The sequence below is a fragment of the Stegostoma tigrinum genome, chromosome 28 (assembly GCF_030684315.1).
Source record: "Stegostoma tigrinum isolate sSteTig4 chromosome 28, sSteTig4.hap1, whole genome shotgun sequence".
NCBI lineage: Eukaryota > Metazoa > Chordata > Chondrichthyes > Orectolobiformes > Stegostomatidae > Stegostoma > Stegostoma tigrinum.
Window position 1 is genome coordinate 16,945,696 of NC_081381.1, and position 23,755 is coordinate 16,969,450.

The 23,755-nt window shown below is 41.8% G+C and overlaps 1 protein-coding gene across 6 annotated transcripts in view; it reads left to right on the forward strand.

Annotated features, from left to right (window-relative positions):
- The window catches only part of samd11 (sterile alpha motif domain containing 11), a 298,185-nt gene that overhangs the window by 65,839 nt on the left and 208,591 nt on the right, over positions 1-23,755 (forward strand). For all 6 annotated transcript variants that reach the window (XM_059655663.1, XM_048561832.2, XM_048561833.2 and 3 more), the window contains exon 3: positions 9,746-9,927. In XM_059655663.1, the coding sequence (XP_059511646.1) occupies positions 9,746-9,927 (182 nt within the window). The remainder of the gene's footprint in view (positions 1-9,745; positions 9,928-23,755) is intronic.

Sequence of the window (23,755 nt, forward strand, 5' to 3'; positions counted from 1 at the left end):
TTTGCTGTGCCCAAGGCTCACTTATGAAATCTGAACCCTGGGTGCCCTCTTGTCTCAAATAGCATTTCCAATCTTTTCACATTCAACCTGGCCCTCTTGAAGTGTGGTCTTCTGAATTAGAAGCGTTATTTTTGTGTGGTGGAACCAGTGCACCTATTGGTATAAGACTGCAGTTAAACTCTCAACCGCGATGGTATCAGTCACAAATGTCAGTTGTCATCAGTCTCCTTGTTATGGAGCAGATCATGGATTCCCAGAAGGTATGGGATTCAGTCTTATAGATTTGGAATGCACGACTGAATTGCCTTTAACCCATTCCAAATCCTTTGCATAATAGACACTTGATGGCATGTTGTGCGAGACTCAAAAACTGGCGACAGTAGGATTGTACTGAGCCATTGGTACTTTGCTTTTTCCACTATCAGCATCTTGTCTATAATAAGAGTCATACAGTTGCTCCTGGGCGTGGACTCTTGGCAGGGACCTTGGTTTGAATGACCTTATTTTTTTGAAATGGTCCTGAGTAGATCTTTGAAATTGTTCGTATCTATAAATCAGGTTGGAATTTTGCCAAATTTGACAAATTTTGTCATTTGTCAACACTGGACTGCAAGCAACTTTAGGTCCACTGGGTTCATGGGTATTTTAGGACAATTGCTTATTGGCCAATTTTAATTATTCAATACAATGTGGCAGATAGCAGAGGTTTTACTGCATTCCAATTGGAAGGTGGTTTATATAACTACTCCAAACTTGCAGCAGGAAAATTACTTTTATTCACTCATGGGAAGTGGTTAGGCCAGCATTTGTTGCCCATTCATAGACACCCTGGAGAAGGTTGTGGTGAGCTGCCTTCTTGAACAGCTCCAGCCTGAAATAACTCCACTGAAGACAGTATCCCATCGCCAAGTCACCCTTTATTTACAAAATAAAAACCAGAAGAACTGTGGATGTTGTAAATCAGAAATTGCGGGAAAAGCTCAGTAGGTCTGGAAGAGCATCTATGGAGAGAAAACAGAGTTAACGTTTCGGGATGAGTGACCCAAGTAATTCCGGTTTCTGTCCACAAATTCTCCCAGACCTGCTGAGCTTTTCCATCATTTTCTACATTTGTTTCATCCCTTATTTACACATAGAGAGTGTTTGACACTAATCCAGCTTCCTCAGAGCCAGCTCTGAGTGGACAGACCCTCTGACACTCCTGTTTATATCTGTCAGGTGGGACTTGCTGATTGAACCAGATTAATAACCCCAGTCGGGGCACTTGTATTCCATGAGGTCCACTTAGCTGACCTCACTACAATCACTATATTATCCATGTGCTGCATGTGGATCTACAATGCTGTTTGGGAGGGTGTTTCAGGATTTTGATCCAGCAACACTGAATGAAAAGCAATATATTTCCACGTCAGGATGGTGAGTGGCTTGGAGGGGAATTTGCAGATGGTGGTGTCCCCATGTATCTGCTGCCCTTGACATTCTGGACGGAAGTGGTCATTTGGTTTGGAAGGTGCTGTCTAAGGATCTTTGATGAATTTCTGCAGTGTGTCTTGTAGACGGTACACACTGCAGTTGCAGAACTCTGAAATATTTTGACATAAATGACATATTTTGATGGTTTGGCGATTTGAGCTTTTTAATGATTGTATCCTTGAATTTCAGACAGTGAAAGTTTGAATGCTGAGGTAGGATGTATGTTCTTTTATCTACTCATGGAGTATACGTGTTGCTGGCTAGATGTGAGATGGTAGATTTCCTTCTGTAAAGGACATCAGTGAATCAGATGGGTTTTCATGACAATGCTCACCAGTGGACTAATTTATTTTGACTCAAATTTCACCACCTGCCACATTGGGAGTTTAAACCCTTACCTCCAGAACATTAGCTTTAGGTTCAGGAGTACCAGGCTACTAAACATTACTGGTGAGCCACCACCTTCCCTGCCTAATGGAGGTTTTTGCGTTATGCTTTTGCAGTTGAAGCTGTCCTTTGTGAGCTGCTTTTTAAAATCTGTTCAATGGAAATTTGCCAAGGAATGTGGTATAGATTAGATTACATTCCCTACAGTGTGGAAACAGGCCCTTCGGCCCAATAAGTCCATACCGCCTCTTGAAGCATCCCACCCAGACCCATCCCCCTATAACCCCAGAACACTATGGGCAATTTAGCACAGCCAATCCACCTAGCCTGCACATCTTTGGACTGTGGGAGGAAACCGGACCACCCGGAAGAAACCCATGCAGACACGGGGAGAACGTGCAAACTCCACACAGACAGTCGCCTGAGGCGGGAATTGAACCCGAGTCCCTAGTGCTGTGAGGCTGCAGTGCGAACCACTGAGCCACCGTGCCGCCCTAATGTAGGTGACCCTCCAATAGTTGACTGCCATTCTGTCAAGCAATGTATTACCAACTGGATATTTTAATCCATAGAGCAAGCGCTCTATGGCTGAGAAATTGAGCTGGTGTCTGTATATTTTTTTCTGTAAATGAGGTACTTTTGCATGTTCACTCTTGCATGATGTGGCCACTTCCTGTGCTGAAAAATCATAGTTCATTCCAGCCATCAAAGGCACTCAGAAATGAACACGCTTCAGGATGACTAACATCTATGTACTCAATGTGTGGTTGTCTAATTTACCTGTCAACTAATGTCAAAGGACATGTTATAGTGAGAACTGACTGTCAAGCTGAGGTTCAAAAGCAGAAGCCAATTTATTGGAAATATCTTCATAGGAATTACACTGTCCCCACTCCTCCCCCCACCCCCAACAAAGCCAAACCGTGTGTAATGTTTCATATGTACAATTGTTGGCCGCTTTCAAGAAATGGTACAGCTACGGTAGCACCCCCCCCCCCCCCCCCCCCACCACTCAAACAAATTTGCCAAAATAACCTATTTACTTAAGAGCTGGTTAAGCTGTGCCTTTGCTTAGAGAGGTGCACTGAGAATGCTCTCTACCCTAACCTTTACTTCGTGATTTTCTGTCTTGCTTTGATACCAGTGTTTGGCTTGTTGGGTGGTCTTTTTTCTAAGTGACATCAAAGGTGCTTTCAGAGACGTCTCCTGTCCTGGACTGTCTGACCCTTGTATCTGATAAAGGTCATGCACAGACTAGAGGCCTTGAAGAGGGTGGATGGATGGATGAGGGAAACTGAGTAATGCAAAAAAAAAGGCTAAATTTGTAACCTTCAGCTCAGCCTGCCAGAGGTATCTAGCTCACAGTTATCTGAGCTTTGCTGACATTGGTATCATTCAGTTGCAAAGGCAAGGCAACAGCCTGCCATAACATTGTTAGGAATTTATAATGAAATTCTTTCTGCTGTAAAAGTGTTATTCTGTAACAGGCATTTTTACCTGAATATGGTATTTGGTGTAAGTTGCAAATAAATAGTTTTTTCCAGGATTCACTGTACACCTCGCTGTTACTTCAATGGCAATACCATATGATGAAAGTACAGTTTATATTCCTCCAATTCAATCATGCAGCTCCTTGCTCCTTGTGCAGAGAGAGAGAGAGAAACTGCACACTTTGTGTCACTCCTTCGTTTACTTCCCATTCGTAACAAAAAATGGAGTATTCTGGGCTGTGCCGCTTTGCAATTCAACTGGTGCAAGTCAATATTTATGTATTATAGTTTTGGCTGGAATGTTTTGAACCATCTGGCTTTCGTACTGTTGGCTCCTGCAGTCGGTATGTTTCCTGCTCCACATCCAAGTCAGAAGTCACACAACACCAGGTTATAGTCTGACAGGTTTATTTGAAATCACAAGCTTTCGGAGCACAGCTCCTTCGTCAGGTGCAGTGAGAGAGGTGAGCACACAGACACAGAATTTATAGGCAGATTGACCAAGGGCAGAGAGAACAAAACATCATACAATTGATGTGAGTAGAGTGCCCGTTAATAATCTCTGCAGGTGACCAAGTGTGTTAGATGGTGAGTAAAGTGTCAACAGCTGAATAACCAGTGAACGGATCACCTATAATCTGATTAAATGAGGCAGAGAGATAATTACAAAAAATTAAAAATAAGGTGGTGCTGGAGACAAACCAAATGACTGGAATAACATGATAGGTATAAGAGCTTCTCTTCCTTAATTAGTTTGTACAGTTTTGAATTACTTATTACTTTGGTTAGACTTTTGGCATGTGACTCTTATAGCTATTATGTTATTCCAGTCATTTGGTTTGCCTCTAGCACCACTTATTTTTAATTTTTTGTAATTATCTTTCTGCCTCACTTATTTGGATTATAGTTCATCCCTTAACTGGTAATTCAGCTGTTGACATTTCACTCACTGGCCAACCTGCAGAGACTTATTGTGTGGCACTCCACTCACACCAATTGTATGATCCTTTTGTCTCTCTGCCTATAAACTGTGTTCTGTGTGCTCCTCTCTCACTGCACCTGACAAAGGAGCTGTGCTCTCAAACCTTGCGATCTCAAGTAAACCTGTTGGACTATAACTTGATGTCATGTGATCTAACCTTGTCTGCCCCAGTCCAACACCGGCACCTCCACATCACAGCTGCTGAATGTCATTCCACAAAGGAATCATTTCATTTAGAGATAGTAGGAACTGCTGATGCTGGAGAATCTGAGAACACGGTATAGAGTTGGATGAACACAGCAGGCCGTGCAGCATCAGAGGAGCAGGAAAGCTGACTTTTTGGGTCAGGACCCTTCTTCAGAAATGGGGGAGGAGAAGGGATTCTGAAATAAAATAGGAAGAGAGGGGAAGGCGGATAGAAGATGTGAAAAGGAGAAGATAGGTCAAAGAGGTGGGGCTGGAGCCAGTTAAGGTGAATGTAGGTGGGGAGTTAGGGAAGGGATAGGTCGGTCCAAGGTAGACGGACAGGTTAATAAGGAGGCGGGATGAGGTTGGTGGGTTTCTGAAATAAATGGGGTGTCTGCGTTCCTGTGAGGAAATTGCACCAGTTGGGGGTGTGAAATTGGGAATTTTGGCTCATCCTTGAATGGATGGAAAATCGTCCAGCCTGCACGCCCAAGTTTCAAATGTGCTCAGGATGGGGTGTAGCTCAGTACAAATTGGTAACTCAGAAAAAAGTTCTGTAAGCTGGATTCAGAGAGAATATTTCTTCTTTGAGGATAAAAGAGCGTCACAAGGGACCATTATCATCATGACAGCCACCAAAAACACATTTTCATCTGCAGAGTGGTGAGAATGAACTCCCTTCCCTAGGAAGTGGTTGAAGTGTTGTGTGTTGGTGGGGTTGGTTAGCTCAGATGGCTGAAAGATGGGTTTGTAAAGCATCATGATAGTAACAGTGTATGTTCAATTCCCATACCAGCCGAGGTTGCCACGTTGGCTCTCCCTTCTAGATCTCACCCGTTTACCTGAAGTGTGGTGATCCTCAGGTTAAATTCACTACTGGGACAATGACATGCTTACCTTTAGTGATGTGTTAAGGTGATGCTGCATAGCTGTATGAGGGAGAAACAAATGGCAGGTTCTGATATCAAAGAAAGGTGGCAGATAAATGCTGACAAGATCTGGTACGGCTGAATGGTCTGTTTCTGCGCTATGTTACGACTTTAATACCATCTGCCTGGGTGAACGCAGCTCCTACGACACAAGATGCTTGACAACATTCAGGCCAAAGCAGCCTGCATGACTGGCACCCTGCCCACAAGCATCCACTCCGTCCACCATGGACACTCATTAGCAGCAGTGTGTATTATCTACAAGATGTGCTGCGGAAATTCACCACCCATCCTCAGACAGCACCTTCCAAACCCACAACCACTTCCATCTAGAAGGACAAGGGCAGCTGACATAAGAGAACACCACTATCTTCACATTCCCCTCCAAACCACTCACCATACTGACTCGGAAATATAGCACCGTTCCTTCACTGTCTCTGGGTCACCATCCTGGAATTCCCTCCCTAAGGGCAATGTAGGCCAATCCACAGCAGGTAGGTTCAAGAAAGCAGCTCACTACCTCCTTGTCAAGGGCAATTAAGGACAGGCAATAAATGCTGGCCTGCCAGTGAGGTTCACATCCTATAAATGAATTTTAAGAATTAGCAACTAGTCATGAAATCCATCTCCTCCTTTCTGATGCCAGTTACAATGGAAAAGAGTAGTGAATAGATGGGTAGTGAATGTCACCTAGAAATTTACTTTTGCAGTATTAGCAGGCTCACATAACAGGCATGTTCAACACTTCTCTATTTGCTGTTTGAATTCACGTGTTTAAAACTCTTCAGTATTAATGAATTTGTGCCTTCACTGAAATTGCAAATAGTGTCAACTGAATGTGTTAAGCATGTAACGGTTTATATTGACAACAACAGCATCCCTGACATAGAATTGCAGGGGTTAATTTTAATGTAGCCTTCTTGCCAGGAAATTGACTGGATTCGATTTAACAACATCTTGTCCGATTTTGCATTGCAATGCCTCCAATAAAAGCTAAAATCAATTGAGGTGCAATATAGGTGGGACAGCCCACCAGTCCAGTAGGTTTTTCACAGAGTCTACCGGGTGAAATGAGATCCCTGTAAGATATAACAGCACAGAAGGAGGGCCACTGTTCCCGTTGTCCTTTCCCATTGCTTTTATAATAGTTCCTTTTCCAATACTTATCTGCTTCTCTGTTTAAAAAAAAAGCAATTCTGCTTTTGCCACTGTTTTCAGAATGTGCTGAAAGCAATCTGCATTAAAACTAAAAACATCCTACCTGCTCCCTTTTAATAATGACTATAACTTGCTTGAACATGTGGTCATCAGGCCACAGCTCGCAATGGGTAGAATGTAAATGTTTGCTTCTTCTGGTCGGGGTTGGCATACACAGCGGAAACTCTTTGATTGAGGGCCTTACCTACCATTTCACCTGCTGGTAAAAGCAAAAACCATCCTCGGGCTATTTCAGCACGGTTAATGGTTACTGCATTGATGACAGATTTCGCTAATGTACAAATGTAGTTCTAAGTGTGGTCCCCACCCACTGTTCCACAATCACAGTCAAGCCCATGGTGGTGTAGGCACAAAGTGTGAGTGAGGTGCTTTCTCTAAAGGAGGGGAACACAGCAGATGGGCTACTTTCTGTGTAATTATCTGCTGAGCAGCATTGGAGAGATTGGAGGGTGAGTAAACTACCTGTATTCTCAGCAAGGAAATGGTTTGTGGTGCAAATGTGAAAAATGCAAACTGGATTTGGAAACAAAAGACCTTCAAATTTGTTCAGTTCTGATGATGACACTTATCAGCAAAGAGCCATTTGCTTCAAGTTAGGTTAGAATGAGCTGAAGGTGTAGCTTCCTGTAATAATAATCATGCTTCCTATTACATCTTTTTGCCAGTATACTTTATCCCATAAGTTGTAGTTGTACTGTGGTACAAACAAACAGGCTTTGTTTAGCTCCTTTGATCTGTTTCCTTATTGCTGCTGTTTTTGTTGGAATTGAAAGTTTTCTTCTCTGCTCAAGCATAAGACATTTCTTTATTGTGGAGCCAGAAGTCTGCAGAAGAAGGTCAGTCCATCAGCAGTGTGAGAAACCCCACTGCACCTTTACTTCACAACAGGAATGTAAAGCCAGGTCAGAGCCACAAGTAACAGCTTAGTGTTTGGTGCAAGTCCCATAGCAGTCTTTGGACTACATTGGTGCAGGATGCATTAGGCCTATATATAATTGCAACACAGCTGACCTCCTATGATTCAAAGCCTAGGCGATAATGAAGTCCGTACCTCAGTACACACTGGTTATGTCTAAATGGGAGAAGTAAGCCTATAATTTGACTGCAAAGTGAAAGGGCACCAACTCTAATCTGTTTCAAAATCAGGCCTGTGAAAAATGACCAATGTGGAAGTACTTTCTTTTAAAATCAAGACTAGGCGTTTAACAGGAAGAGAATGTTAGGAGCCCTGTTGAAGAACGCTTTTTAATTTAGACTGTGCTGTAGGAAATAATGTGGGTTTCTGTTCTGCACCTTTAATTCTGCTCAGTAATGTGTCCAACATGACTAATGACCTGTACAGGGAAGTATGCAACTTTCCAGATAAAAGTGAGTTTTTCATTTAGCAGAATTCAAGCGTTATGCAGCCAAACAATCTGAACCGTGCAGATCTGTCAATTAAAGCTGCTTCATTTCATCATTAATGGGGCTACCTGTTGATTTATTTTTTAAAAAATGTGTTGTTCATGATGAAAGAGGACTTACAGCTGAGATCTTATAATTTTCTATTTCCAAATAAAGGAGGTATAAGGTGGAGTAATTTGGCAGTCGGTAAGAGTGAATTGTTGGGCAGATAATGATTGCTGTTGATAAGGGATTCTCTGTCAGTTGCCAGCTCCACCTTGGATGCAAGCTCATTGATACTGCAAATGTTAAGTGGTTGTAAAAGGCCAACTATAAAAGGTGCAAGTTAAACAGCATAGAGATAAAACAAAAAAAGTTCAGATGCTGAAGGGCTGAAACAAAAACAAGTTGTCAGTGACCCTTCTTCAGATCTGTTCTGGACCGGGGTTGCTGGACTCAAAACATTAATTCTGCCTTCTCTCCACAGATACTGCCAGACCTGCTGAGTTTCTCCAACAATTTAGGTTTTTTGATATAGAAATGCCTGAGCTCTTCCTGTCAGGAGCTTGACCTTGCATGCCTGAACTGAAAGTTCAATTTGGAATTGAAGGGAAGTTACAACCCAAAGTCCAGGAAAGAAGGCTGTGATTTGGGGGTGTCTGCACAAGCTACTTTTAAAGAGGAAGGAACAATAATATAAGAAATCGGAGCCACCGAACCTTTGGTTAATAACATTCTTTTTCGATGTGTAACTCAATTGAAAACTTACAGTATGAACACAGGTTTTAGGTTTTTGTTGCATGTTAAATAAATCCAGAACATTTTTCTCAAAGACTGGTGAACTATTGCAAGAACAAATAACTTTGTGCACAGTTTGGGCTGATTTCTTTGTGATTACTTTGCAAATATTGGTGTGGTGTTCATTTTGGGGCAGTGATGGCTATCCTCAAATGAGGAATCTACTGAAGTGCTGGGACTGAAATCATATCATCTCTTGTAGATCATTAGAAGTTATTTTTGCCCTTAAGTTAGGCTTTGTGGTTTTTTAATAGTTTCCAAGAGGTAATGAGGGAGTATTGGATTAACATTGTTTTGGTTAATTTATTCTGTATTTGGGCTGTTCTTTCTTAAACATGTGAAGAAGTGAAATTATGGTAGTATAGAGCCCATTGTATTGTATTACAACTAGCAAAGGAGACTTTTTTAAAATGCCCATTTAGTAGGGGCAATAATATCAATATCTTTCAACTGATCACATCAATTGCATGTTGGCATGCGATCATAGAATGTAGTTCAAAACGTGCAAGTTGTTTAAGATAGGATACACGAGATAGAAACGTATAGTGCAATAGGCTTTCAATTCTTGTTTCATTTCAGTATCTTTTTGGAGTTCAAATACCAAGTTAAAATTCACTTGTTTTGGTGGAGTTTGGTTAAAGTGTAAGTAATAATGAAAAATGTTTAGGAAGCTAAAGACAATCCATCATTTTGGGATCTAATCTGGGTTGACTTTTTTATATAGTATTTATCGAGACAGATGAATGTGGGTGGGGATAATGACCTGTTTGCAGTGGGAAGTGCCAATTTGACCTCTGACCAAAAAGACAGGCGGTTGATTTTGGTAATTCTTGTGCTTGGGCATTGTTGCAAAAGAATAACTCAGATCTTTGACTTTTTTTTGTGTGTGTGTGTGATAGAACCGGGGACGCTTGGCTGAAAAGAGGACAATCCCTTTGCCACCAACAAGAGTACCTAAGAAAGAACTGACCTCGGCTTTTACAAATAGTGAAGATAGTAAAGAGAGCGAGAAAGCAAATGGTGACCGCCCTCCTGAGGTAAAACAGGAAGAGGAAATTCAGGCTAGCACAATGAAAAGAAGGTAACAGTTTATTAAGCATTTAATCTATGTTGGAAGATAGATTTGTGAGGTTATTGTACAAAGACTATGCACAGTGCACTGTACAATGCATTGTCTGTATGATTAGAAAACCATGGTGTTTACTTTTCCTACTGCACCAGGGCAGTGGCATTGACACAGTTCTATCTGTTACAAAGCCAATTTTTCCACATTTGTCTACAGTCATTGAGTTTGCAGACCATCCTACTATAGCAGCAGTGCTGCACAGTGATTGAGATCCAATTTATTTGGTCATGAAATACCGCAGAAAGAAAGGAGTAGAAAAGTTTACTTGGCCCACTGGCCAGTGAGCTTTCACTTAGGAGGGGAGAACTGAAAGAGACTATAAATTCTACTGCCGCTGTTTTGACTCTCCGAAGGTGGGATAAACAGTACTGTTCCTGCTCCAAAATCATGCATTGCAACCCTCTAAGTTTTCCCAAATTTTGCAAAATGTGCTCATGGTGTGGATCAGAGTGATGGCACAGAGTTTCCTTAGCATCCCTTCCTCCCCTACTATCACCCATCCCTTTTTAAATTACCTTTCTGCGTGTGATTTTTAGTGCAAATATTTACCCACTTCCCCTTTTTCAAAAAAAAATTGAAGCTATCGTTGACTCAGTTCACATCACAGGTTTTGGAAGGACTTCCCACAACCCTCTGTTTTCCTTTTAAAAAGTTCTCTCTTAACCTCATTTTAATTGTGAAAGTACTCGGCAGACCTTCAGGTGGAGTTGGGAGTAAATCTGTGCAGATCTGATTCAACATCTTGCCGAACGGGACTTTCAGAGAAAGTCTCCCCTTTGTGATGGTGGCCCCCTTCATCCCCCACACTTCCTGTGGGTGAAACGGGAAGCAAAAAAATTTTGTTTCTAAAACGACTGCCGCTGCTGCAGTGCGATTCGTTACTGGCAGATTTTCAGCAGTGGCCTGTGGTGGCGTGTCCTTCTGTCAATTCCTCACGCTTGTTTCCGCTTTCCTTCCCCGGAGAGAGGTTGCCTTATCTTTTTTGTCATCGCTTGCTGCTTCTTCCAGATGGCACAGCCCGAGATGACAAGCTGATGGGTTTTTTCGGTGGGGGGATGGGGGTGTTGGGTTCATTTCCTGTGGTTGCTCACCAGTTCATACATCTTTTTTTTTGTTGGCGCACTGTTTCGCACATTGCTGTAGCTCTGTCTAAATAGGTTAATGTGGAAAGAAACGTCGTGTGAATAGAAAAGAGTATAATCATTTTCATAGCAACAGGGAAAGGAACAGTGCACTTCCTACTTGGGGAGAGAAGTGAGAAAATATTTGGAAGTGATTCCTAGTAGGCAGCACGGACTTGAATATTATAAAGATGGATTTAAGCAAAGCCAAAGAATTCTTGTGGTAAGTCATTCGGCAGGTAGCATTTTAGCACGTTAGCCTTTTTAGACAATGTTGTAGTAATGCTTCATGCAGCTTGCGCTGTAGACCTCTATGACTTAATGTAAACATGTCAACAGGCACACCCCTTGAGGAGGTCAAAACCCACTGTGTTCATAATTGTGGGCAGGGATTTCATATCCCATTGCTCTGTGACAAGGTCTACTGAAGCAAGATTGCAGTGTGACAAAGTACAACCTTAAACTGCCTCTTATTTCTCTGGTTCACTAATGGTTTTGAAAGAGTTAATTCAGTTTCTCTCGGTCTTTGTGTTTCTTCATGTTGCACTTTATGTCACACAGAGTAACATGCAGCATGCTGCTCAGAAACAGGCCAGTTGACCCCTTACATCTGCTCCAAGTCAGCATTACCCTGCCCTATCAACATATTCTTGTAGGAACTGTCTCTTCCTCCAACTCTAGCCTTTACATTACCCACCAGTGACGGCCGTGTTTTAATTGCCATGGTCTCACTTTCCAGAGTTCTATTCCCAACCCCTCTGTTGGACCGCCCCATAAAGAATGTTGGGTATTCTGAATTTTCTCATGGGCTGTTCTGTTAAATTTTTACATGTGTGCAGTTGTTTGGAGGTGGTTGTCTATCTTAAAAGGTTGAATATAAATGTACATTGTTACATGCATAAACTTGTGTCTCACTTGGAGCAAGACTGAATATAATTACATTCATTTTGTTAATATAACAAAACAAACTTGGTGCGCCATGATCCACAGTGTGATAGCTTTTGACCCAGAACTATACAATAAGGAAAAGTTATGTGTTCTTTAAATCTTTGTCGAATCTGTAATTGTTTTTAAATAGTGTTTAGAAAGAACCTTTAAAAATGTGCATCGATTCTAAAGAAATTAATTACTTTCTTGTATTACAAGAAATACTGGTCCATATAAGGTGGTGGCCTTTGACCTGGCGGCAGTACCAACAGGAAGGGAGAAGCTACAAACCGGGTTGATATAAAGTTGAGCTACAAGCAGAGGAGTTGGAGGGTGAGGTTGATCAGCACACATGGAGAAAGTAGTCATAGACAATAAGAGGGATATCATAAATTTTTGCAAGGAAACAAAGCATATCACTGATAGTAGGAGGAGGAGGAGGACAGTTTTTCTGTGTGGCAGAGGAGGAGACAGGAGCTCCTGAAGGTACTGTGTGAGATGACTAAAAAAAGAATAAGTTGCAAAGCTGCGTGACTGGCTCAGAAATGCTACAGAGCAGGGAGCAACCGATTTCTCAGTTTTCTGACAAAGGCCAAATCGTGCACTCATTTGATTGTCTGGTCGAAAAAGGCAATCCAGAAAGCTGTAACCCGAAGAAGTAAGGATTTGTAGAAGTCTACCTTGCACATAATAGTCAGCCCCATGAAACACAAAGGTGTAATAGGCAACAACATATTGTGGAAATGTCTAACTATGACGTGCCACATTTACACAGCGAATGATGCAAATACTTGGGTTGCATAAAATGCATCTTTGTTATATTGACTGTTTAAGATGAACTTTACCTTTTCATTTGAAATATCAGCTACTTCCTGCTTAATTTGTATTGGTTCTAATTTCATGTCAATGCATAACCCACAAAAAGCAGAATCTTGTTGATAATGACCGCCAAATGAAAAAAAAATTAAGTAAATTTGGTTATTTTGGTTTACAATTTCCCCAGGGGGGTTGGTTAAAAACAGAAATGCATGAAATGCTTAAATTAATAAGATAACATAAATCATTCAGGCAAGTGCTCAGTCTGCAAACCAGAGGCTGACAACTTACAGTAGCTCTGTCAATGTATCCAGAGTAGATCAGGAAGATCCTGCATTTGATGGGCAATTTCTGTCAATTTGTCTAAGAATGCCGGGGGTGATAGCAAAGGCGCTACAGGAAGGGAGAGAACTCAGCCTTCTGATCAACGGAAAGAAAAGTAGCAAATGGTGGAAATATTCGGCATCTCAAGTTTCACCTGGAGACATGGAAGCAGAATAAATGCTCAAAGTTAAACCACCTTTCGCCAGAACTCCATTGTTGGAAAGGGTGCACTCTGGAGTAGGCTCAGCTATGGAGCCTCTGTACTTTAAGGTCATTATAATGGTCACATCAACAAAGATCATGTAGGTGAACTACTTAGAGTTACAGAACTGTTGCAATGAAAGGAGCCCATTCTGCTCATCATGTCTGCACTGACTCTGAGCATTTTGACGTGGTGCCAAACTCCTGCCTTTTCCCTGTAGCCCTGCACACACTTTCTTCCTATTGTAACAATCATCCAATGCCATCTTGAATGCCTCAATTGTAACAGCATCTATCACACTTCCAGGCAGTGCATTCCAAACTTGGACAGCATGTGTTTCTCTCACTACTTCTGTACTTTTGTAACTACTTTTGTAAAAGCTTTTAAAACTGTCCTTCTAAAGAGTAGCTGTACTCTAATACCACTTAGAGGAAAAGCAGCACTCCTATTCTTCCATTTGACAGACTGTCTGAACATTCCCAAAGATTGGATTAAGTGTTATCATAATTTATTTGGTGATAATTCCATCAGAAAGACAATTAGACAAGAGTTGGCAGCTGGGAAAGTAGCTGGGTGTACTTGAGGTCTGGGGTGGGAGTGCACGGAAAGATGATGTTGGAGGTGAAGTGGGCAATATTGGAGCACGAATATTGGCCAATGCCCCTGAAAGGTTTATCTGCTCTGCTCCTCAAACACTGATCAGCACAACAGAGAAAGTGGATAAAGGAATGTCAACGTTTCTAGCAGAGGTGGGCCATACATCTTGCAGCTGCATAAAGGTTCATCAAATTGTTTGGTGTGAAAGTAAGACAGATCAGGATGTGGATAGCAAGATCAAATCTCCTTTCCTGCAAAGACCTGCTTTCAAATCCGGCTCAAGCTGATGAATTGAAAGCTCCCTGTCCATTGACTGTTAAAGGTACAACAGGAAGTTGAGGATGGACCATTTTTGACTTGGCTCCCATTAGGCATGGCCAGAAAATTACCACCACGGGAAGGCGATGGCTTGGGTTTTAATATTATAAATTAATCATTAATACTGTACATGGCAGCATTTTGGTTATGTTCCTGGGCTAGAATCCAGAGGCCAGGACTAATGGTTCAGAGACTTAAGTACAAATCCCATCACAGTGGTTTGAAATTCACTTAAATAAGTAGATCTAGAATGACAGTGTGGTATTGGAATGGTGACCATGTAGGTAAGATGTGGAGGTACCAGTGTTGGAATGGGGTGGACAAAGTCAGAAGTCACAAGATGCCAGGCTTTAGTCCAACAGGTTTATTTGAAATCCCAAGCATTCACACTTCACCTGACAAAGGCCGTTAATCGTATTATCACTGGGCTGTTTACCAGACCTAGGTTATGTTCCAGTGACCTGGGATCAAATCCTGCCATGGCAGATGGTGGGATTTGAATTCAATAAAATATCTAGAAGTAAGAATCTGATGATGACTATGAATCCATTGTTGGAAAAACCCATCTGGCTCACAAATGCCCCTCTCACAAATGCCCCTTTAGGGAAGGAAATTGCCATCCTCGTGAGGTCTGGTCTACATGAGACTCCAGACGCACAGCAATGTAGTTGACTCTGAACTGCCCTCTGGGCAACTTGGGATGGCTGATAAATGCTGCCTAGCCAGCAATGCCCTCATCCCATTAATGAATAAAGAAACAAAAACTTGGTGCTAACTGGCAATAAATTGGTAGTTACACTTAACAAAGCCACAGAAGGGTTTGAGTGGAAAACAGAGAAATGATACATAGGTTCAGAAGTGGGTATCCTTTAGAGGCTGTGTTTCAAGCACGTTGTTGGCACAGTGGGAGAGAACCTGATTCTGCATCTAACCCTGGCACTAGATGCCTGAGATGGAATGTGTTCAATATTCATCCTTCACCTCAAATACAAAATGTGCTTAAAATTATTAGATCGCAAATTTTTAATTGTTTTACAGTGTATTCATGCATGCGTGTCGATACATCTGTTTGAAGGAAATAAATTACATTTGAAGGTGCTTCCTTTGCACAGCAGGGGTTCAAAATCCATGGGGAGAGAAAAAAAAAGCTCCTTCAGACATGTCCTTTTACAAAGTGTGTGTTGGATTTGGGCCAGGATTTCAGGAAGCTGCAATTGATCTAATGAGGATTAAGAGCCAATACTGAAGGAAGCGGCTAGTTATATCCCAGCAATAATACTGTATTAAAATGACAAATGGCCAGACAATAGACCTTCCTTAACAAAGAACGGATGGGAATAAGTAATAAAAGTAGCTGCATAGGAAAGGGCTCTTAAGAATTGTTGGCCTGTGTCCTGCTTATTTTGTAATCTTTGGAACAGGTTCTAGAGAAAAGCTTAAAAAAAAGGAAATTTCCCATCATGAGAAACAGCGACTCCTTGCTTGCAGTTTGGGTTTTAATATCATAAATTAATTATTAATATTGTGCATGGCAGCATTTTGGTTATGTTCCTGGCCTAGAATCCAGAGACCAGGACTAATGATTCAGAGACTTAAGTACAAATCCCACCACAGTGGTTTGAAATTCACTTAAATAAGTAGATCCAGAATGACAGTGTGGTATTGGAATGGTGACCATGTAGGTAAGATGTGGAGGTGCCAGTGTTGGAATGGGGTGGACAATGTCAGAAGTCACAAGATGCCAGGCTTTAGTCCAACAGGTTTATTTGAAATCACAAGCATTCACACTTCACTTGACACAGGAGCAGCGCTCCAAAAGCTTGTGATAGCAAATAAACATATTGGACTGTAACCTGGTGTCATGTGACTTTGACCATTGTTGTAGGGTAAAGGTTATCAGACCATAGGGCTGGTCTCTCACTCGAGAGACAGACAACTGGTGGTAGTTTAACCTGAGGGTCACCACAGCTCAGGCAAAGGGAAATGGTGACAAGGAGAGTCCTTCATGGTAACATCAGCCAGTGCTGGGAACTATAAGGATTCTATGATTCTATGAACCCATGTTATTAGCATCAGGCTGCATTGCAAGCCAGCTGTCCAGCCAATGAGCTAAACCATCCCAATCAGATTGTTGTATTACATTCACCAATCTCCTTCCAGGAAGGACATCTTCCACCTTCAGCCCAGATCTGGACAAGATTCACAACAATGTTGTTGCCTCTTAACTGCCCTGTGAAATGGTCCAGCAAGCCACTCGATTGTACCAAATTGCTCCTGACTTCTTGACAGCAGTGAGTATTAGACAATAAACGATGACCCCGCCAGGGATACCCAATCTCCAAGGATGAATTAAAAAATTAAGATGAGCACACAAACCAGATAAATGCAACCCCATGTGAGCCAAAGTACAAAAGCAATATCTTTGGTACAAGGGTAAATTTTCAAATTGTGGCCTTCAGTGTGTGTGCATCACACCCATCTCTTTCTTTTAAAGAAAAATCAACTGACCTGGGAAAGTGGGAAATGTACATGGACTGTTGACCAGTAATCTCAGTGGTAAGTCTCCTGACAAGGAGCAGAGCATGTCATCACAAAATGTACCCTGCAACATTACAGGCCGATGGTGCATTTTATGAAATGCTGGTGATGTGAAACTTGAAGTGTGCCATCAAAATGAGGTGGCAGGCATGTGGGGTGAGGTGGGGGGGATCTTTTCTCTGCATTCAAAACATGGAAAGAGATTGCGTTTTACAAAAATGTCTTTTCGGTTTCACAACCACCCTTCAGGCACTCTCAGCTTGTTTTCCGCTCACAGGTTTGTGCGACTTCAAAGATCACAGAGATTACAATAGATTGCAGTCCCACGCAGATGTGTAATACTTGGCCACAGAAGGAATTGTGGTGGGAACTTCTCTAGCTGGCTTTTCTTTAAATTGAATTCAGGGTCATATTAATTCAATTTTCATTCTGCTTAAAACGGCAAGGAAACCCTGAGGCAATACTGGATGTGAATTGCTGCACTCTCTAATATAATAATTCTCTGCTCGCCAAGGATTTTCATTTTCTTCTCCTTTAATCATTTGAATTGAAGAAGTTGGAACTGTTCTCTTTCGAGAGAAGAAGGCTGAGAGGAGATTGAGACCTGTTTTCAAACTTTGTGAGCGGCTGGATAGTGCAGATAGGGAGAAAGTGTTCCACTCAAAGAAAGAAATAAAAGCATGAGAGGGCATAAATTTAAAGTGACGTACAAACCAGGCAAGGATGATGTGAGTAAAAAATCAATTTCACACAGTGAAATGTGCTGGAGGGAATTCAAGAGGGAATTGGCTGGTTATTTGGAGAAAAATGCTGTGCGGGGAAATGGGGAAAAGGCTTGACATTGACACTGGTGGTAGAACAGTTGCAACAATGATGGGCTGAATGGCCTCCTTCTGTACCCTAACAGTTCTGTGATTTGCTCTTGCGATGTATGCTGCACACCACCTGCCTGACAGCTAAATCCGACCTCTTGCCAGAGGTCTAGCAGAGCTGGTTTAACCTGGGAAAGGTTCAGACACAGGAACCTGTTTCCACCTGGGAAGAGGTAGCCTGTTGGAAAAGATGGGCAGTCTGCATGGGAACAATATCTCTGGGGATAGAAACAGGAGTAAATGCGTAGTTATGTGGTCATGTTTGACTGGCACAGGCTCATTGGGCTTAAGGAATAAGATCTAACATCCTGATGTCCTAGTAACAATGTCTGTGGTGCCAATGTCACTTGTAACTAGTTGCTATCATTGAATAATATAAATTTCCTTTAAGACAAGGGCCTCTTCTCATTAGACTACCAGGTGGTTTTCCTCTACCACATGAGAACAACAAAGTCCTGTAGATCTCTACCAGGAAAGTGATGGCAGTGATTCTACCAGATGGATCTCGCACCATGATAAGCTGTGGTGAGGATCTACCGAACAACGTGGGGCCAGCGGTGGGCTCAACTGCAGCTTTGAACTAAACAGCAAGTAGTGGAAGTAGTGGAGCAAGTAGACGCAGCTTTGGCAAAAAAGCCTTCTTGTGTAAGCAGACAGCTGCTGAAGAGCTGAACTTCCAAGAAACCTGCAAGAGAGAACTGCCTGGCAAGATTCTGCAAGGCAGAGTCTACAAGCATTGGTAGAAAGCATTTCAGAACAGTTAAGTGGTGCGTGGCACTGAGCATGGGCTAGGAACTCTGTGGAGCTACAAGTCTACTTGCACCTAAGTATAGGTGGCATCAGGCGCTGGGGATCTGTAGCAGTGAAGGTTCCGCTGGAGACTGAATGGATTGTGGAGGCTCAGCGAGAAATCCCTGGTATGCAAGGTAAAAACTCAGAAGAAAGCAAAAGTCCCAGGCTGGACTACCTAGAAGTAAGTGAAGTACTTGGAGAGTTCTGAAGAAGTGTTGTCACTTTGGGAGGCAGACAACATAGGTATGGCTTCAGGGAGGTAAATCAAGGGCCACTGAAGCAATTCAAAACAAGGTCACAGATCTGGGAATGTTACAAAGTCAGAATGAATGAGCAAGGGCTGTTTAGAAGCCCAAGCAGATAAGGTCGAACAGAACAGCAAAGTTAGGAAGTTACTGAGGCTGCAAAAAAACTTTTCCCTGAGTTAAAAGCATGGTGAAGAGGGGAAATGTCTATTTTAAACTAAATCTAGTGGCCATCATTCAGGAAAAGAGAACATAAAGCAACAGGAGTGCTTTCGTAGCATTGCAGATGGTTCAAAAATCTCAGGAAATTTGTTACAGGAACAGGATTCATCCTGAGAAGGCTTAGGAAGAGTGGCATTAATTAAATAAAGCAATGATTCGAACAAACACTGTTTATTAAAGTTACAGACAGTGAAATTCAGGTGATAAAGCCATTAAGGAAATGGGAATAATTTAATCAGGATTCATTCAATAAAGTTATCAGGATAACGGGGATTGTTTATAAAGGCTACAAATAAAATTCATTTTAAAAAGCCACAAAAAGACACGTATTGTGCTACATCTCGTAGCCAGTATGTCAAAATATTCAGAGACATGCTCAGGATGTTGTCATTCTATAACCTGAGGTTATAAAGATCTCAAACTCCATGTTACCTTGAAGCATGGCACTCCATTGGAAGCACACGCTTCTGTTGTAAACTAAAGCTTAATGTTAGCCCAGACACTTGTGTGCCTGAAGAATGTAAACTTTGTGTGGAAAAGTTACTTGTAATAAATGTCTGTTGGATTCTCTAATACCACAACAACCAGTTTCCCACGTCACAGGAGATAACATCAGCAAGTTAAACGCACTGCAGGTAGCAAACTTACACAGGACTCCAATAAGATTCATCCATTTTACCTGCAGAAGGTGGAAATTCTCCAATTTGACTGGGAAAGCTGAGAAAAGCCTATGAGTACAGCTATAAACAGTAGGAACCTTACTCTGCTGCAGAATTAAGACCTTTCAAAGCAAAGAAAACAAATAATTACATAAATAATTGAATAATAAGTAAACAATTATGGCAGCAGAAGTAATATTGCCAAGAAAATTTCATTTCAGATATGGGCCAAATAAAACACAGGTTTGGACATTTTAGAGAAGAAAGTTCTTAAGATACTGAGTACCTGTGGAAATAGATCCTAAATCAGAAGATGAGCAAAATAAGTACACTTGTATTTAAGTAAGACTGTAACTGATGACTGTATAATTCGCCATGGGATAAATAGGCAACAGCTTGATATAGATTTGCAAGCTTTTGGTAATTAATTTAATGTGAGAACAAATAAAATTCTGGAAAGCTCAAGATTAAATAGAAGAGTTCACCATCCAAAGAATTGTTTCTTAATTCATTCAGGGATTGGGAATGTGAGTATCACTGGCAAAGTGAGTGGAGGACCCATCACACAGCAAAATTCACTTTTCATTTCGGCTACTTTTAATTCCACCTATAGCATGTACATATACCTGCTCAATTTACACAGAAATTCTTACAGTGAAACCCTGCACAGGAATTGGGCCTTAAATTTACATTTCTGAGGAAGGTGTTTTAAATATCCAGTGGGAATCAAGGCAATGTCTACATAGGAAGGAAGCTCGTAGCTCCAGTGCTCAGTTGGAATGTATTATGTCCACTTTGTGGCTGCAAACAGATGCACACATTTCAACTCTTACCCCTTCAAATGTCTCTAACTAGAGGGTGAGTAGTGTACATATATTGTGTTTCATTCGGTGTTGCCATTTGCTGTTATTAATGGGAAAATTTGAACAGAAATGGTTAGGCAATGCTTGGTTACCTCTGCTTTGAACCTGCCCAATATGTAAGCAAATGACTGGTTTAGTCCTGTCTCAACTGGATGGTGATGAAGGATATTCCTACTTGTACAAGAACCGACGAGAGTGTGTCTCATTAACATGGGCCCTCAGGGATGGGATGGGGTGGGAATTTGGATTCACAGCTGTCACCGGCTTGCTCACAATGCACCATTTGTGCTTGCTTTCGGCAGAAGGCTGCAGCTTTGCTAGGTGGGCTCAGCCAGTTGAACAGGAGCCTGAACGTGGAGAGTGAGACCCACAACCCCCTGGAAAGGTGTGAGCTCCCACACTTTGTATTGTGCACATTGATTCAATGTAAATAGCTGGAGCACTCTTCAAATCAAAAGGTTAGCAAAGCAGAAATGAACTCGAATTTGTATTGCAGATGCAAACCACAATCCTGATTTAATTCTGGTTTTAAATCTGCTTCAGTGTCTAAAGCTAGGCAATTGATATAAATTGTGACCAGTATTCTGACGTTTGTTGTATAACATGATTTACTTTGTACCACTGTTTTAAAAATAATGCTCGATTTTTGAGGATGGTCATTAGAGAGATAAATGATATCGCTAACTAGATCTAATTTGCTTATGCAGATTCATTAAATTATTAAAGAACTTGGCAGATATAATTGAAAGTGTCAAATGCTGAACTTCAGTAAATTAGGTGTCAGAGTATAGCAGAACCCTAGTATTCAAACTGTTATGTCCCCTCGTTTATCGATGTTCAAATATGGGTTGTTGGTTTGAGACGAGTTAATGAGGGGGATCCCATGAGAAATTTTGTCAGGGTGTAGATTTTTTCTTTCCACTTACTGGAACATTTTTCACTGTTTGCAGTGTGTGTCTGTCCTCTGCAACAGCAGCACTGTTTCCTGCAGGGTAGCTAAGCATCCTTTGGAAGTTGGTGACTGGAATTCCCTTTGACATTCCTGGGTGAAATAACTGCACAGAGGTCGGTATCCTGGCACCAATTTGCCCTTTATTTACATGTACACAGTACATTGGCTGTGACCAGCTAGCTCGCAGTCAGTTCCTGAACTGAGGAGATTTTGAATCCCCTGTTTACAGTTGTCAGCCAGGTCTTCCTGATTGGCCCAGGTTAGCAACTCCAATCAAGGATCTCAGTCAACAAGGTTGACCGAGTTCCAACTAAACCAGGAATCCCTGAAAATTTGAAGAAATGTTGGTTTCCTTTAAGTGCAGAATTGGGAGAGAACTCTCCTCATCCTCTCTATAGTTTACATTGTTAGCTGCTGAGGAACAATGTTCAAATAGTTTCCTAATTAACTTGTACAGGGATGTCATAGCATACCTCTGGAGTAGGTGGCAATTGAAGCAAAGTCTCCTGGCTCATAAGTAGGGCCACTATCTCTACACCACAACAGCCACGTTTATGTAATAACTACGATATCACATTGTTTTTTTTGACTACACTTTGGTGCATTTGATGCTACCTATTTGGGCGCTGGGGAGGCTCAGTCGCACTATCTTAGAATGAAGAAAAATTTGTCTTTTTTTTGTTTCCTTCTACATTGATTAGTACAGCTGCATAGTTAATAGGAAATGATTTGGGTTTTCACTGTCTGATACCAGAAAAAAAACTGAAGATGTTTTTAACTTCCTTTGATATTGTTTAGTCCGTGGTGGCTTTTAACTTATTGGCCTGGTTTGAATTTATTTCACTCAGCCCTTTAATTTTGGAGCTGAGTGGGTGGATTGTGAACTGCTGTCCTATGGATTTCCCCAGCCTCTCCAGAGGGGAATGTTTGAGTAGATGCCTCCTATCCTCTGCTGTCAAGTCTGTTCATCTCTGAGTCTTTGATCACAACCACTGCTCTGAAGCTGTTGAAGGAGGAACAGAGCTGAGATTTCAACTGGACATTTAGATTCCATACCACTGATTTTCTGAGGTGAATGACTGTGTCCTGTCTGTTCTGGCTAACAATCAGACCAGAGATTGCCTGTACTTCTGCCACTACGTAATGTAACTAACTTAATATGCATTTTCTGAATGAATCCTAGAATCCCTACAGTGCAGAAAGAGGCCATTCAGCCCATTGCATTTGCGCCAACCCTCTGAAGAGCATCCCACCCACACCTAGTCCTTCACCCTATCCCCATAATCCCATGTTTCCCATGGCTAATCCACCTAGCATGCACATTCCTCGACACTCTGGGCAATTTAGCATGGCCCATCCACCTAACCCACACATCTTTGGACTGTGGGAGGAAGCCGGAGCAACTGGAGGAATTTCACACAGGACATGGGGAGAAAGTGCAAACTCCACCATAGACAGTCGCTTGAGACCAGAATTGAGCCCAAGTCCCAGGTACTGTGAGGCAGCAGTGCTAACCACTGAGCTGCATTGCAAAGGGAAATATTAATTGTGTGACTCTTCAGCAATGAATTGTTTTGAAAGATTTATATTCTGTCGTGATAATTTTGTTTTTAGCATGAAATAATTTGAAACTGCATCCCCAATGGGCCAAATTAAACCTTCTCAGTGACTTGATAGCGGCATCCAGAAGGGAAAATTTGTTGCTTGACCTACAGCATTGATTAAGGGTTGGGGCACAAGCAACAGCCTATGTTTTAGACTGAATTTTCACTCCCTGAAATACTTTATGAGCAGTATTTATGAATTTTGTTGCTGATTGTGGTCAATATAATCAGTTAGGACAGGGCACGGTACTTGTAAAGTTGGTTTCACCAAGAACATGATTTATGAGTCACCATCATCCACTTCCCCCTGTGGTTCTTCTTTGTAAAACAATGGATGAATTTAGGAAGCTGGAGGTGAAAATGAGTTGGGAGAAACCATTAAGCAAAACACTTGGCTAGAGATGATAAAACTACAGATGCTGGAATACAGGTTAGACAAACAGGAGGCTGGAAAAACACTGCAAGCCAGGCAGCGTCTGGAGACTGAGAAGTCAACAGTTTGGTTGTTACCTTTCTTCAGGAGAGCATGTGGGGATAGGGAGAGCTTCAGATAAAGAGGAGGGTGAGGGCAGCAGAGATCTAGAAGGAATGAGATGGTTGTGAAGACAAGAGTTGATGAAAGTCACATTGGCTGTAATGGCAGATTTGTTTCATGGTGTGGTTGAAGAGCTGAAGAGGTCACGGCAGCCTGGCAGTGAGAAAGGGACTTACTCAGTTCCTGTCTGAGGGAG